The 13,189-nt window shown below is 37.9% G+C and overlaps 1 protein-coding gene across 4 annotated transcripts in view; it reads left to right on the top strand.

Moving 5' to 3' along the window:
* suclg2 (succinate-CoA ligase GDP-forming subunit beta) overlaps positions 1-13,189 on the top strand; it is a 273,247-nt gene that overhangs the window by 57,068 nt on the left and 202,990 nt on the right. For all 4 annotated transcript variants that reach the window (XM_062969690.1, XM_003217829.3, XM_008105400.3 and 1 more), the window contains one exon: positions 5,731-5,872. In XM_062969690.1, the coding sequence (XP_062825760.1) occupies positions 5,731-5,872 (142 nt within the window). The remainder of the gene's footprint in view (positions 1-5,730; positions 5,873-13,189) is intronic.

Below are 13,189 nucleotides of genomic sequence, written 5' to 3'. Positions count from 1 at the left end.
TAAAGTGTACACTTGATGGTGCCATATAAATAAATGAAATAAAAATAAGAATTCTGAATAATTTGCAGATTGATTTTCAGTTCAAAACATTTTTGAAGGCAGTGACATAGGTTTTGAGTATGGGCTGAGATGGTGATATGGGCCTTGGGGAGAAGTTGTGGATTCTTTAGTGAACTCAGCTTTTGATTGTAGCTGGTGACCAAGATTCAAATACTCACTTGGCCATGGAAACTCATTATGTGATCTTAGGCAAGTCACACTCTCAGCCTCCAGGGAAAACAAAGGCAACCCCTTTTGAACAAATCTTGCCAACCTCAAGGTCACCAAGTCAGAAATGACTTGAAGACACAACAACAACAAGAAGAAAATGCCTCTTTTCAGAAGGACTTTTTGAGTCCTGAGAAGTACTGAGTCTGAACCTAGATAAATTATCATCTTATCTAATACTATTAGTCTTCTCAGTGAAAATTAAAGGTGGATTAATGCTGCTAGAAGTAGTAGTTTTAGTTGTATGGTTAAGTAAACTCAGAAATTTTGCTAGAACCATTTTGCTCATTCTTCTCTATATTATTTATTTACGGTATTTATATTCTTCCCCTCTCACCCCGTAGGGGACTCAGGGCAGATCACAGAACACAGAATATATGGCAAACATTCAATGCTGATTATAACAATGACAAGACAGATAACAGATAGCAGTTTATTTATTTATTTGTAGTATTTATATTTTGCCCTTCTCACCCTGAAGGGGACTCAGGGCGGATCACAATGCACATATAAATGGCAAATATTCAATACCATTAGACATATGACATATATACAGACACAGAGGCAATTTAACATTTCCAACTTCTGACTTCATGAGGGTATGCCACAAGGGGAGCTGCAGCTTCATCGTCCACTTGTGACACTGATGGAGTACTTCTTCATTCCTTTCCACACGCTGCTGGAAGTTTTTATGGTGTTGTAAATTAGTTAAATTAGCCTCCCCGCATAAAGCAGTACCTAAATTTTCTATTTGATAGATGCAACTGTTTTTCAAGCTGCTTAAGTCAACAGTGAGCTAGGCTATTAAATGGTCGGGAGCTCAATCTGACCCCAGGCTTCCATCTCATGGCCTCTCGGTCAGTAGTGATTTATTGCAGCTGGCTACTAATTAGTTGTGCCATAGCCCATATGTAGGATTTCCCATCTTTCAGCATTTTTGGAGGCTGTGCTCGGTTCCATCTACCGGGGCTTGTTGTCGTGCCATCTCCCTGTCGAAGAGCTTTCTTTGTTCTTAAATGTCCTCCTTTTTTATGATCAAACTCTGAGCCTAAATACCTCCCTGCTTTAATCCCTGCTTTAATCTACTCACATTTGTTTTCAAACTGCTAAGTAGGCAGAAGCTGGGCTAATGGTCAGGATCTCACCTTTCTCCTATTTTATTAAAGTCCCTCTTATATTCCAAGTGGACAACACTGGTTAAATGTTGGTTTGTTAACTAGAATCGTAAATTGCAATCAAATCATCTAAAATCCTGGTTAGTGAAAAAGCATTAGGCCTCATTGTCTTCTTTTTTATATAACTGGGAATTAGTACATAGATGTCAAAAGAAGCACAAAATGGCAGGAGGGGAAAGGCAAAAGTGAAGTGTACGGGCTTGAGGTGCCTCATGTTATGAGAGGGCCGTTTAATAAATAAGTATTGTAATATCACATCCAGGTCTTGGAGGTTCCTCATATCTGTTTGATAGGGACTATCTGACCCTGATTCCATGATTAATTTTAATTAATTCCATAAGCAGCTATTCTGACTACTTTATTCAGAGGCAGAAGTGACACAACAAAGTTCCATCTATCAGCTCAACTGGGACTCCTTGTCATTGGGTCCCTTCACTTCTAGAGTTTTCCCTATCTTTTAAAAACAGGAATGATATGTGCTGAAGTTGCAAAGCAGTTAAGATGAACCTTTGTAGTTAATGTAGATCTCAAACTTGCTTAATGAATTAACAAAAAGATTTACGAATTTTCTACTGAAGGGCAAGGAGGGTCACAGAGTTGACATGTACAAGAATTTGCTATACATTTCCCAGGTGCAGCAAAGTTACTCACATCCTGCTTATGTAGCGTACAATACTTTCCCAAATAAATTTTGATTTTTTTCTCTACTAATCAGGCATGCATATAGTTTTGCACCCTTTTCGGATGAAGTAGTATTCTTAGTTGGCCTAAGCACTGCAGTGGACATTTTAGATATAATTCATAACCCCTCAAATTGAGAATATCTCATTAGGCCTTGTTACAGGGTCACCATTTGTGAATGACCTGAGGCTAGGAGCTGTTTGTGCACTGGGAGAGGCATCTAGTAGTAATCATTTGAAACTCTGTGCCCCACTCGTTCAATTGAGTTTCATTTATGGGTGATTCGTGGTTGCAAAGGTAGGGCAATTTCAAATCAAGTCACTTTTTGAAACACCCTGTTATTACAGTTGGCTTGGAGTTGAATCAACAGTGCTTTGTCTAGAATTTCTGATCATGTTGTGCAGTTAAGGTGCTTCATTAAGCCTATAAAAGGAACATAAATATTTTCAAGTATCTTGGAGCATGTTGAGATACTTGTCTTTTTCTACCAGGTTTACATCTGGCAATTATTCAAAGCACTTCTCAGCAAAGTATCCTGAGAGATGTAAGAAATTGCTGATTCTGCAGCCACTATCTTGTGTAAAAGCTAGGTTCTGCTATTACTACATTGTTATTTGTGAAGGCCATGAAACATTGAACTACTAGACGTGTCTGTGTATCCAATAGGCATTCTGTAATGATTTCACTATTTTTAACAGTTCACTATTTTCTGTTCTATTTTGCTTACACCTCTGTTTTGGAAATGTTAGCACTGTATCACCATATAAATGCAACAAAAAACTTAAAAATTGAAATGGCTCCATTCAGTGATTTATCATATTCACATGACTCCAGAAGCAGCAAGTGCTTCAGGTACTCTAGGGTCATAGGAGGCTGCCAGATTACTCTACTTGTTCCTCTCTGGAGTCCATGAGATAAGAAGCCGTCTAACTAGCAGTGGCTGATATTTCGATAATCCATTAACTTATTTTCCTTTTTAAAGATGATCTATATAACATTGACAATTTCAAATGTTACAAAACCCCCACCCCTCAAAAATGCAAACCCATAAATAACTTATTCATCTCCCCCCCCCCCCGGTAATTTCAACAGAATTGACCTTTTCTTGCCAATTTCTGGGGGGGGGGGGGAACCTAGAAATTCCTTGATTCAGATAATTAATGATATAGGAATGGGCAACTTAGTGGAAGGTCATGTGGCTACGTTGTGTTAACCCAGGCAGGTAGAATAGAATAACTTTATTGTCATTGTACATCGTACAATGAAATTGAATCACATTATATATGTACAAATTACAAAACAAAGCCCCCATCCTTACCCATTCTAATCACTAATGCACAACCCCTAATGCCACATCAGTGTGAAACCACAGAGTTCAATATAGCCACAGCTCTAGGGTAAAAGCTATCTCTCAGCCTATTTATCCTTGTTTTTATCATCCTATACCACCTGCCAGGTGATAACAATAAAAAAGAATATCCAGGGTGAGATGGATCCTAAAGAACAGAATTCAATTAATATCTCAGGGGATAGGGCAGGATAGGATACTTCTTAATTTATTGTTGTCTGTAAATTTGATAAGCACGTCCTCTATTCCATCATCCAAGTCATTGATAAAAATGTTGAATAGCAACGAGCCCTAGATAGAGTCCTGTGGCATCTCTAAGAGGAAGAGGAACCATTGGTGATTAAGCAAAGGTCAAAACAACACCAACAAACGACACAGGAAGGGCTCCAAACATCTGCTGAAACATAGGTTGAAATAATGGCAAATCTGACCCCTAAGATTACACTATATACACAATAAAACCTATTATTATCTGTCCCCTCTACTCTTTTCTCCTGTTTTACAACTGTAGCACCGTTTGTTGGGATTTTTAAATATATGGTAAGCAGAGATAGATAAAGGGACACTTTCCTTTTTTTTATGGCACGGGAACAGTAGTGATTTAGGTTAAGTGATACATCCTCTGCCTCACATATCTCTTCTCCTCTAGACCCATTTGTTACTTGGCCCCAGAGGTCCCATTTCCTGCTTCTCCTTAGTTGCAAAGCCAGACAAAATGCCTGTCACAAACCCCAGCTAACTATGCAGTGGGTTTGGCTACGTGCCTCAAGGTCACCACTGACAGCTCTAAGCATCTGTGCAGCTCCCTTCCATGCTGCAGCGGTGCTTGGCTTTCGCTCAAAGAGTTATGTGCACAAAGGGGAGGTCTTGGCAGATGACCACATGCAGGCCATGTACCCAGGCAAGCTGTTCTTCCGCTAGAAGGGGATGGAGATGTAAAAAAGTGGTTTTCCAAGCTCTCATCTGACCCTGTAGACATTGTGCAGGACATCCTGAGAGCAGAAAGTAACCAAAACAGTAGAAAGGTGCAGGCTTAATGTTTGCCCTTAAGATGTCAGTGGAGAGTTTTGAATCCTGTGCAAGAAGTTTTAAGATTCTGGCCAGCCCTGATGGGAAATTTGGTGTAATCGAGTGTGCTTGTTATAATAAAATCCTTGGCACTGCGTTGCACTTGACCTAATAATGAAGATGTAGAAATGGAACAGAGTCTAGCTGGATTAATAAAATCTTGTACATATTTCCCATATATATTAGCAGATGCATTGAAACAATGTGTTTAGGTGAACAGTTTTCAAGACAGATTGCGCCCTAGGTATTATTATTCTGCTTAAAAATAAGTTGCCCCAACCCAGTGTGACATCTTCACATTATTAGAAAGGCATTTTTTGCTGTCAACAAATTTGATGGGTGGGATGTGATGAACATTGAGTCATTCCCAAGGTTGCAGAAGTTGCTTGTCCCAAATCTAAAGGTTTTTCCAATAGTTTCCGTATGATATGTACTATGACTGAGGAAGAGTGGTTTGCTTGAGAACATCTTGCAAATTCATGGCTGATGAGTTTCCATAACTAGTGCTCCGTTTAATGGATATCAGTGGCTATAGGAAGCATGCAGTATGAATTTCCATAACTAGTATTTCATTTAATGGATATCAGTGGCTATAGGAAATACTAGGCAAGAAAGTTACAGGCAGTTAGCATCATGTTTCTACAGTATGTAGAGTTTATAAACTTTACTCCTCCCCAAATGTGTTGCTTATTTTAAAAGTTGTACAGATATTGCAGGTTTGGAATTGAATAGAAAATAATCTGTTAACATATGTTCACTGAGACTGAAGCTTTACATCCATACAAGAATAAATTCTGTTGTTATTCATGGAACTTTTCCCTAGGGAAGCATGCAGCTTATTCTCACAACTCAGCAATGGTGTTTTATAATGTAGAAAAGGACAACTGTAAATATATAGTACATTACATTGTATGCAGAGATGCTCTTTTAAGTGCCATTCCTGCTTATATAAAATAATAAGTAGCACCATACACCTGTCTTATTGTAATGTCTTCTAGGTTTTTAAAATAGGTGGCACATAAGAGTTTAACTAATATACCTTCTGCACAATATTACATATATTCTAGCCTTGTTTATTGCTAGTTGCAGGTGACTACATCCATGAGACTGAATAGCCGAGTTGACTGTTGCATGAACTCTTCGTAATGAATATGATGATTTCCCTCCTCCTTTCTCTTTTTATTTCTGTAGGCTGTTCAGTTATCCCCCAGACGATGGTTAAACCTGCAGGAATATCAGAGCAAGAAACTGATGGCTGATCATGGGGTCACTGTTCAGAGATTCTTCGTGGCTGACACTGCAAATGATGCTCTCGAGGCAGCTAAGAGACTTAGTAAGTTGGCTAGTAATGAAGTGATCTCTGCAAGATGCTAAACAAGCTTGGAAAATTAAATGGGGCTGTTGTGGGTAAATAGATGGTTGCACGTGGACTTTGAATCTGAGACACATTATAATGTAATGATCAGAAGAATATAATTAGGATGAGCACGATTTCATATGCAATTTGGATTTTATTTTTATCCCACTCAACCCCAGAGGCTGGGAATGAGATTCTATAAATGTAAATATGTATAACTTATCTGGGAGTATAGCAGATATTGTTATTCAAAATAACTTGTAATAAAGAACATGGGTGAATAAGTGCTAAGAGTATGGAAACCAAAGTGAGGAGGAACAATATCTTTGGAGACGATAAACTTTGCAGAAGTACAGTTTGAAGAAGGGCAATCCCAAACACATCACAGGAAAAATTGAATAGGGGAAGAAGAAGGGGGAATAAAATGACATAAGGGCATGGGTTGTTGGTTAAAACATTTTGCTGGAACAACTTGCTAGCATTTGACACACTGCAATATTTTGCTACCGATTCCACATTCTTCTTTTTAAACAATCAAAACTACGATGGTTATTTGTATATGCTTGCAAAACCATCACTAAAAACGTGTATAGTAATTTATCTATTCAAAAACAAGAACAAAACCTTGTTAAACTGTCAGCCATTTTTTCCTAGTTGTCTTTGAGGGGGTGAGGGAGTACAAGTAGTGGGATTGCCATGTTTCTTATGCAAAAAGAGCAGTTACTTAGTCTGGGTAGTGGTAAAACTTCCAGATGCTGTTAATTGGCTGCCAGCTATATATGCTCAGAATCCTTTGGGTACTTAAATTTCATTGGGCTCAGTAGGATTTATTTCTGAGTATGCCAGCATCCCTTTACATGTATATTTCTATATATATATATATTACAAAATTCTATCGCTGCTTCAATGCCACATAAATCAGCATATGATACAATAGCAATAAATGTGGCAACATTGAAACATCAATTTGAAGTCATGGTAAAATGTAAGAGGCCATTAAAAGTTTGGGGAGGGGAAGAGAAAGAACTGTGATTGCCTGGCACCAGAGCTGGTGACACTATAAAAAACCCCCAGAAATGAAAGATTTCTACAGGTGAGATACCACTTGAAAAATGAAAGTGATATTCCACATTCTGGGGATGACCTTCCTAGGTTCAGGTGGCAGATAACACTTCTTCTGATAATATGGTCCTTGGGTTTCCTTGGGTCCTTGGCTTCAAAACAGTTTTATTATGAGAATTTTTAGGAAGTTCACTCTCAGTTTTTTGTATGAGACAGTGTGACCTTGCTATCTGCTGTAGTTTGGTTTTAGGGTACCAAAATCTGTTGATGCTCAGGCCCCAGAATATACAGTGGTGTAGTAAAATGGTGCCGCTTATATAAAATGGCAAAATCAGCATTTCCTTTTTGGAATTTTTGTTTTTGATATTTTTAAGCCATGGATTATTAAATTCGTAGATGCAGAGTCCATGGATATGGAGGGCCTACTATACTCAGGAAACCTTTGGGGGGTGAACTTGTCTTGTTACCCTTTGAAAATTACATTACAGGCACATGCATAAACAAGATTTCTAAGATCACATTAATATGACTGAGTAGCTGGAATGAGTTCAGTGTATGTGAGTAGTTTTTTCCATAAAGGACAAGCCTTCTTATTATTGAATATTGCTTGAATATGCAGATAGGGTTAGAGAGTACTGATAGAGATAGTTGGGGACAGCTTTGATTTCCCTGGCCTTTAGAAATTTTGCTTCATTTGAAAACAGATTTATTGTAATGGGACTTCAAAGCCACTTCTAGGTGTGTGCTCAGTCCTGAGAAGTGTGCCTTCTAAATTAGTGATCTTAGTCCCACTTATACAACTTTGTTCTACCATAGAGGAGAGTTGTTTCAACTCTTCAAACTGTAGTGACAAAAGGCAGCAGAATACAATATGTGCCGTTTCAGCAGATTAAATGAAAATTCTCCTCTATGAGGTTCTGAATCCATCATTTTTAATCTTTCGCTTTTCTTCTCTCATCAGCTCACTTTAAGGAATGCTGAGCCCAAAAAAGATCTTGTAGCTTACCTACTGGCTGCTTTTAACTTGAGACTCAATGCTACTTAATAAGAGAAAGGGCAGATAAGAGACATACTCATGTGCCCAGTATAATGAACAGAGATGGCTTTCTAGACTGAGTCATATTCTTACTGTTTGGCATTTCCATGATTTATAATGATATTTTCATTGATTATGGTATGTAATTACAAAGATATTAATGCAGATTTGAAAAATATATTTATAGTAGAGTCTCACTTATCCAAGCCTCGCTTATCCAAGTTTCTGGATAATCCAAGCCATTTGTGTAGTCAATGTTTTCAATATATCATGATATTTTGGTGCTAAATTTGTAAATACAGTAATTACAACATAACATTACTGCGTATTGAACTGCTTTTTCTGTCAAATTTGTTGTATAACATGATGTTTTGGTGCTTAATTTGTATAATGATTACCTAATTTGATGTTTAATAGGCTTTTCATTAATCCCTCCTTATTATCCAAGATATTCACTTATCCAAGCTTCTGCCGGCCCTTTTAGCTTGGATAAGTGAGACTCTACTGTATTGCATTTTAAAACATAGAGGATAAATTAAAAGCAATATTTGCTATGTCTTGGTCTAAATGTACCCAGAATGAAATATACGTCTGCTCATGCCCTGATGGCAGGAGAGATGGGCATTCATCTGTTTCTCAATTCTCCCTCCCTGTTATGACCTCCATGCCACGTCCCATGGTATTCCTGAGGTTTTCCTAACCCAAAGGGTCACATTTTCAAGAAATGACTGGCCCCAGGTGTAGTAGGGCATGGTGGGAAGAGTGAGAACAGTAAGAGAATATGAAAATCCAGGCCAGGAAACAACATCCAGTTATGTTTATCATACAGTTTGTTTCAAAAAGATGGGCCTGATTTGAAATGTCTACATGTTTGCAACCATGAATTCCTCATGAATAAAATCTTTACCACTTGAAAGGATGGGACATAGATTTTCAAATGATTGTGGCTAGATGCCTCTCCCAGCACACAAACATCCCCTAGCACCAATCATTCGTAACATGGCGACCCCACAGTATACAGCTGAGTTAATCGTTTGCTGAGTATTTTTTCGATTTGTTTCTGGCTCAAAATGGTTAATAAAACTTGATAACTCATTAAACGATTTGTAACCTTTTGTTTAATTGTAACACATTGCCATCATGAGATATATTTCTTTGAAACTGGGTCCATAATTTCAAAGCAGCCTGAACTCCCAACATAATGTGATAAAATCACAAGACAGCAAAAGAAATGTGGTCAATATATGTATTTTGCTGCCCTACAGCTTTCATTTTTGAAACACTATTTTTCATAGCTTGTAACAATAATTGTCATTTACATTAGTACATTAAATGCACAAAGAATTTACTGGATTATTTGAGACACTGCTTTTTGATGTAAAGGAATGTGAAATTACCTCCATACTCCATTAAACCTTTAATGAACATAGTCCTCATAGTTAACACACATTGGGCCAAAAATGCATCTTGAAATTGATACGGTGTTACACATCTCTAGAGATCAACTGATGCTTTATTGTTGCATATATTCTGACATCGCCATTCATTCATTCAATTTTATATTGTGCCTTTCTCAGCACACAACTGAAGGCAGATTGTAGCAGATTAAAAGTACAGCTAAAAACCATTAGTGCAAAAGTTAAGAAAACAATAAACATTAAACAGACCTTTCTGTTTAAACCACGATGTTAAAAACAGTTTAAAACAGAATGGAAAACATATAAAAGACAAAAGCACATCACAACTCATTAAAATACATTTGAAAAAACAACCAAATATCTTTCCTACGTAAAGAGGTCTTCCTGTGGGATAGAATTTTATGACTTGGTAGCAGCCACAAAGAAGGCCCTCTAGCCTATGATGGTGTCAGGACCCAGGCTGCAGAGCACCAATAACCATACACAGAGGCCAGAATCTATCTAATATCTTTATTGAAGGAGTATATAAAGTTAATAAAAACAAGTGTAGAAAATAGTCCAGAATTAGACCTTTCAGGAAAGGTCAAAATTAGTCCAAAGAAACAATGTCCAATATGAAATATTAAGGTCCAAAGTTGTAATCCAATAACCGAAACACTCACTTTGCCAGGCAAAGTGAGGGGAGATGACAAGGTCCTTAGTCCATGAAACTTGAGCGAGGCAATGGAGTAACTTGAAACAAGGCTTGGTACAAGGCAGCAAGGAACGAGAAGCAAGGACAAGATCCGTGGAATTACTTGGCAAAATCCGGGAAACAAGGCAAGGCTGAGTCCTGGAAAAACAAGGCTAAGTCCTAAGAAACAAGGCAAGATCCGTGGAGGTAAACAAGGCTGAAAACGGGAACGAAGGCTTGGAAACAGGAACGAAGGCTTGGAAACAGGAGCGCGCTGTCCACACACAACTTACTCCCGTAGCTGACGAATTGACTCCGCAAGATTCCTAAAGGGGCAAGGAATCTAAATAGGGTCTGGTTTTCCCACCAAAGAGCAGTTCTCTGGAGAACCAGAAACGAAAGCTAATCTCTGAGTCCAGATGCATGACTCCTTAAAGTTTCCCATGGAAAGCAGGCTTAATCAGCTGAATACTTAGCAGCTATCCTAGCACTCCTGCGAGAGGCCGCTTGAACTCCCCTCTGTTGTTTACAAAACTCGTGGCGAGAAAACACAGGAGATTTAGGCTCAGGGCTTGTTTGACAGACTTCTGGAAGACAAATCTCTTGCAGGTGCAAGGTTCCCAAATCTGGCTGGGAAAATTCCAAATCAGACTGAGACGGTGAAAAACCCAAGTTTTCCTCTTCATCTGGCACTACAGTGCCAGAAATGGGACTACATGGCCCATGACTCATCACAGATGGGGATGGAAAAAAAAATCCTCCCAAGATCTTAAAACTTGGGCAGGCTCACATAAGAAGATGGGGTCTTTTAGGCAGTCTGGACGCAAATGTTATCATTGGTCATTATTCGAGACATTGTAGGCATAGGTATGGAAAGACTTTCTTTAGAAATGGACAGTCTTGCCAGACAGTGAGTGACTCACTTCATACATTAGCATGGCTTGTAGGGCATTTCTAAGAAACAAAGTCTGCATTAAACAATATGTGTGTAGTTTAAAATACAAAAGAAAAAATAGTATAATTGAAAAGAAAAACCAACAGTTGCTATGATACCTCTATCAACTTTAACATCAACACATTTTAGCAAAGGCTGAAACACACATCTAATTTATTGTTTCAGTTGGTGTAACCTTGTCCATAGCACTGAAAATTTTATCCCATGACAATTCAGGAAGAAGATGGAGGAGCATGGAAGCCAAAGACCTTGATCCTGATTCCTGATCTCAGTGATGGCTTAGAGCAGGAGTCCTCAAATTTTTAAAGCAGAGGGCCAGTTTAAAATTGCTCAGACTGTTTTGGGGGGGGGGGGGTCACTATAGTTTGAAATAAAATGAACAAATTCCTATGCATAGTGTACATATCTTATTTGTAGTGCAAAAAAACCCACAAAAGAACAATATAGTATTTAAAACGAAGAAGTGAACTTCAACATAAACTGACCAGTATTTCAATGGGAAGTGTGGGCATGCTTTTGGCTGATGAGAGAGTCAAGTTAATTAGAATTGTTGTTGCTGTGTGCCTTCAAGTAGTTTCATACTTAGAGTAACCCTAAGTCTAAAGTTTAGGGCAGGTTCAGATAAATGACATAGAAGGTTCACATCCTGCCCGCAGGCCTTAGTTTTGGGACTCCAGGTTTAGAGCATGGTTGGGGAATATGTGTATTGCAGTTCCATCAGCATCGGCCATAAATTGCCGTCCAATAACATTTAAGTATCACACACACCCCAAACACAATTTGGAGCTTGTGAATGATATTGTTATCCTGAACCAGTAACACAACAGTGGAAGAGTTTATTTCTAGTTGGAAACATAAACTGGTCGCTAATGAACAGGTAGCAAAGATGATATTAGAAAACCAAAAATATGGTGGTTAATATAATCACTTTGATACAGTCTCTGAAATAACTAGAATCAGTGGCAATGCTATAGCACTCTGTTTAATACATTTCTTGATTAATAGTTTCCTTGGAAACATGTCAGAAAATACACTAATAGCTCAAAAGGGAGGGGGAACATAAAAGGATTTGTAAACAAGTTTTATGGGCCTGGTGGATTTTTTTCACCAAGCGAAACCTAGCAGATGCCTAGAAAATTAAAGTCATGCCATTAATACTTGCCTTCAAAGGGAACTCTGACTAGTAAAAGATAGAACCCAAAGGATTTTTGGCTTTGTGCATTGCCGAACAATTCTCGGATGAAACTGCTTTACAGGAAACATTGCTGATGAGTCAACATTAAGTCATTTTATGCTCCTAGACAAGAAGATGTACATCTCCAACGAATAAAGAAAAGGCTCATTCCAAACAATCTTAAAAGTACTGTTACGCCTGATCCGCTTTACGAGGGAGGCTCCAAATCAACAAATTTGCCTTTTTATATCTGTGTTTAACATAGAATAACAAGCTAAGGGATTTGAGAGCCAGTTTTTGAAATTCACATTATGAGGGAACAATCAGAATGTATCATTAATATTTGCATGTGGTTTATTGTCTGTGTTAGATGTGAGGCAGAACTTCTGCAAAAAAAGGAGACAGATGGAATAAAGTTAATAGTCTAAAAATAATCAGTATCAGCAATAACTTTCACTGAATGTGAATAAACAGCCACATTTGTGAGCAGTAAGTAAAGTAGGTAGTTATTGATTTATCTTGCACAAAAATAGGATTGTATTTCCTTTTACAGTAAAGAAAAGTATTATTCAGAGTGATAGTATGTAGAGTGACATCTGAACCTTTTCCTACTCATATTGTGCAATATGTATCTCGGCTATCTTTCACAACTTCAGGCTTCCAAAGCCATCATGCAAATACAATATAATGACAGTATATGGCCATAAAGTCATAGATAAGTTTTAAATTTAAGAGGGAACCAATGAAAACAAGCCACATTCATACCTTCAGCAACTAGTTAGGCAAATATAGATAATAAATCAATTAAAATAAATACATATAACTCTTTCTGGGGTGAATCAGTGAATTTGGATCTTGTCCTAACAATAAGGACTTAACTCTTTTTCTAGACATAAAAAGTACTTTTCTCTCTGTTGGTGTTTTGTGGGATAGTTGTCTCTTGCATAAGTCATCAATACGTCTTAGTCTTGCATT

This window comes from Anolis carolinensis, chromosome 2, assembly GCF_035594765.1.
Source record: "Anolis carolinensis isolate JA03-04 chromosome 2, rAnoCar3.1.pri, whole genome shotgun sequence".
Classification (NCBI taxonomy): domain Eukaryota; kingdom Metazoa; phylum Chordata; class Lepidosauria; order Squamata; family Dactyloidae; genus Anolis; species Anolis carolinensis.
This window is presented reverse-complemented; position numbering and strand designations above follow the sequence as displayed.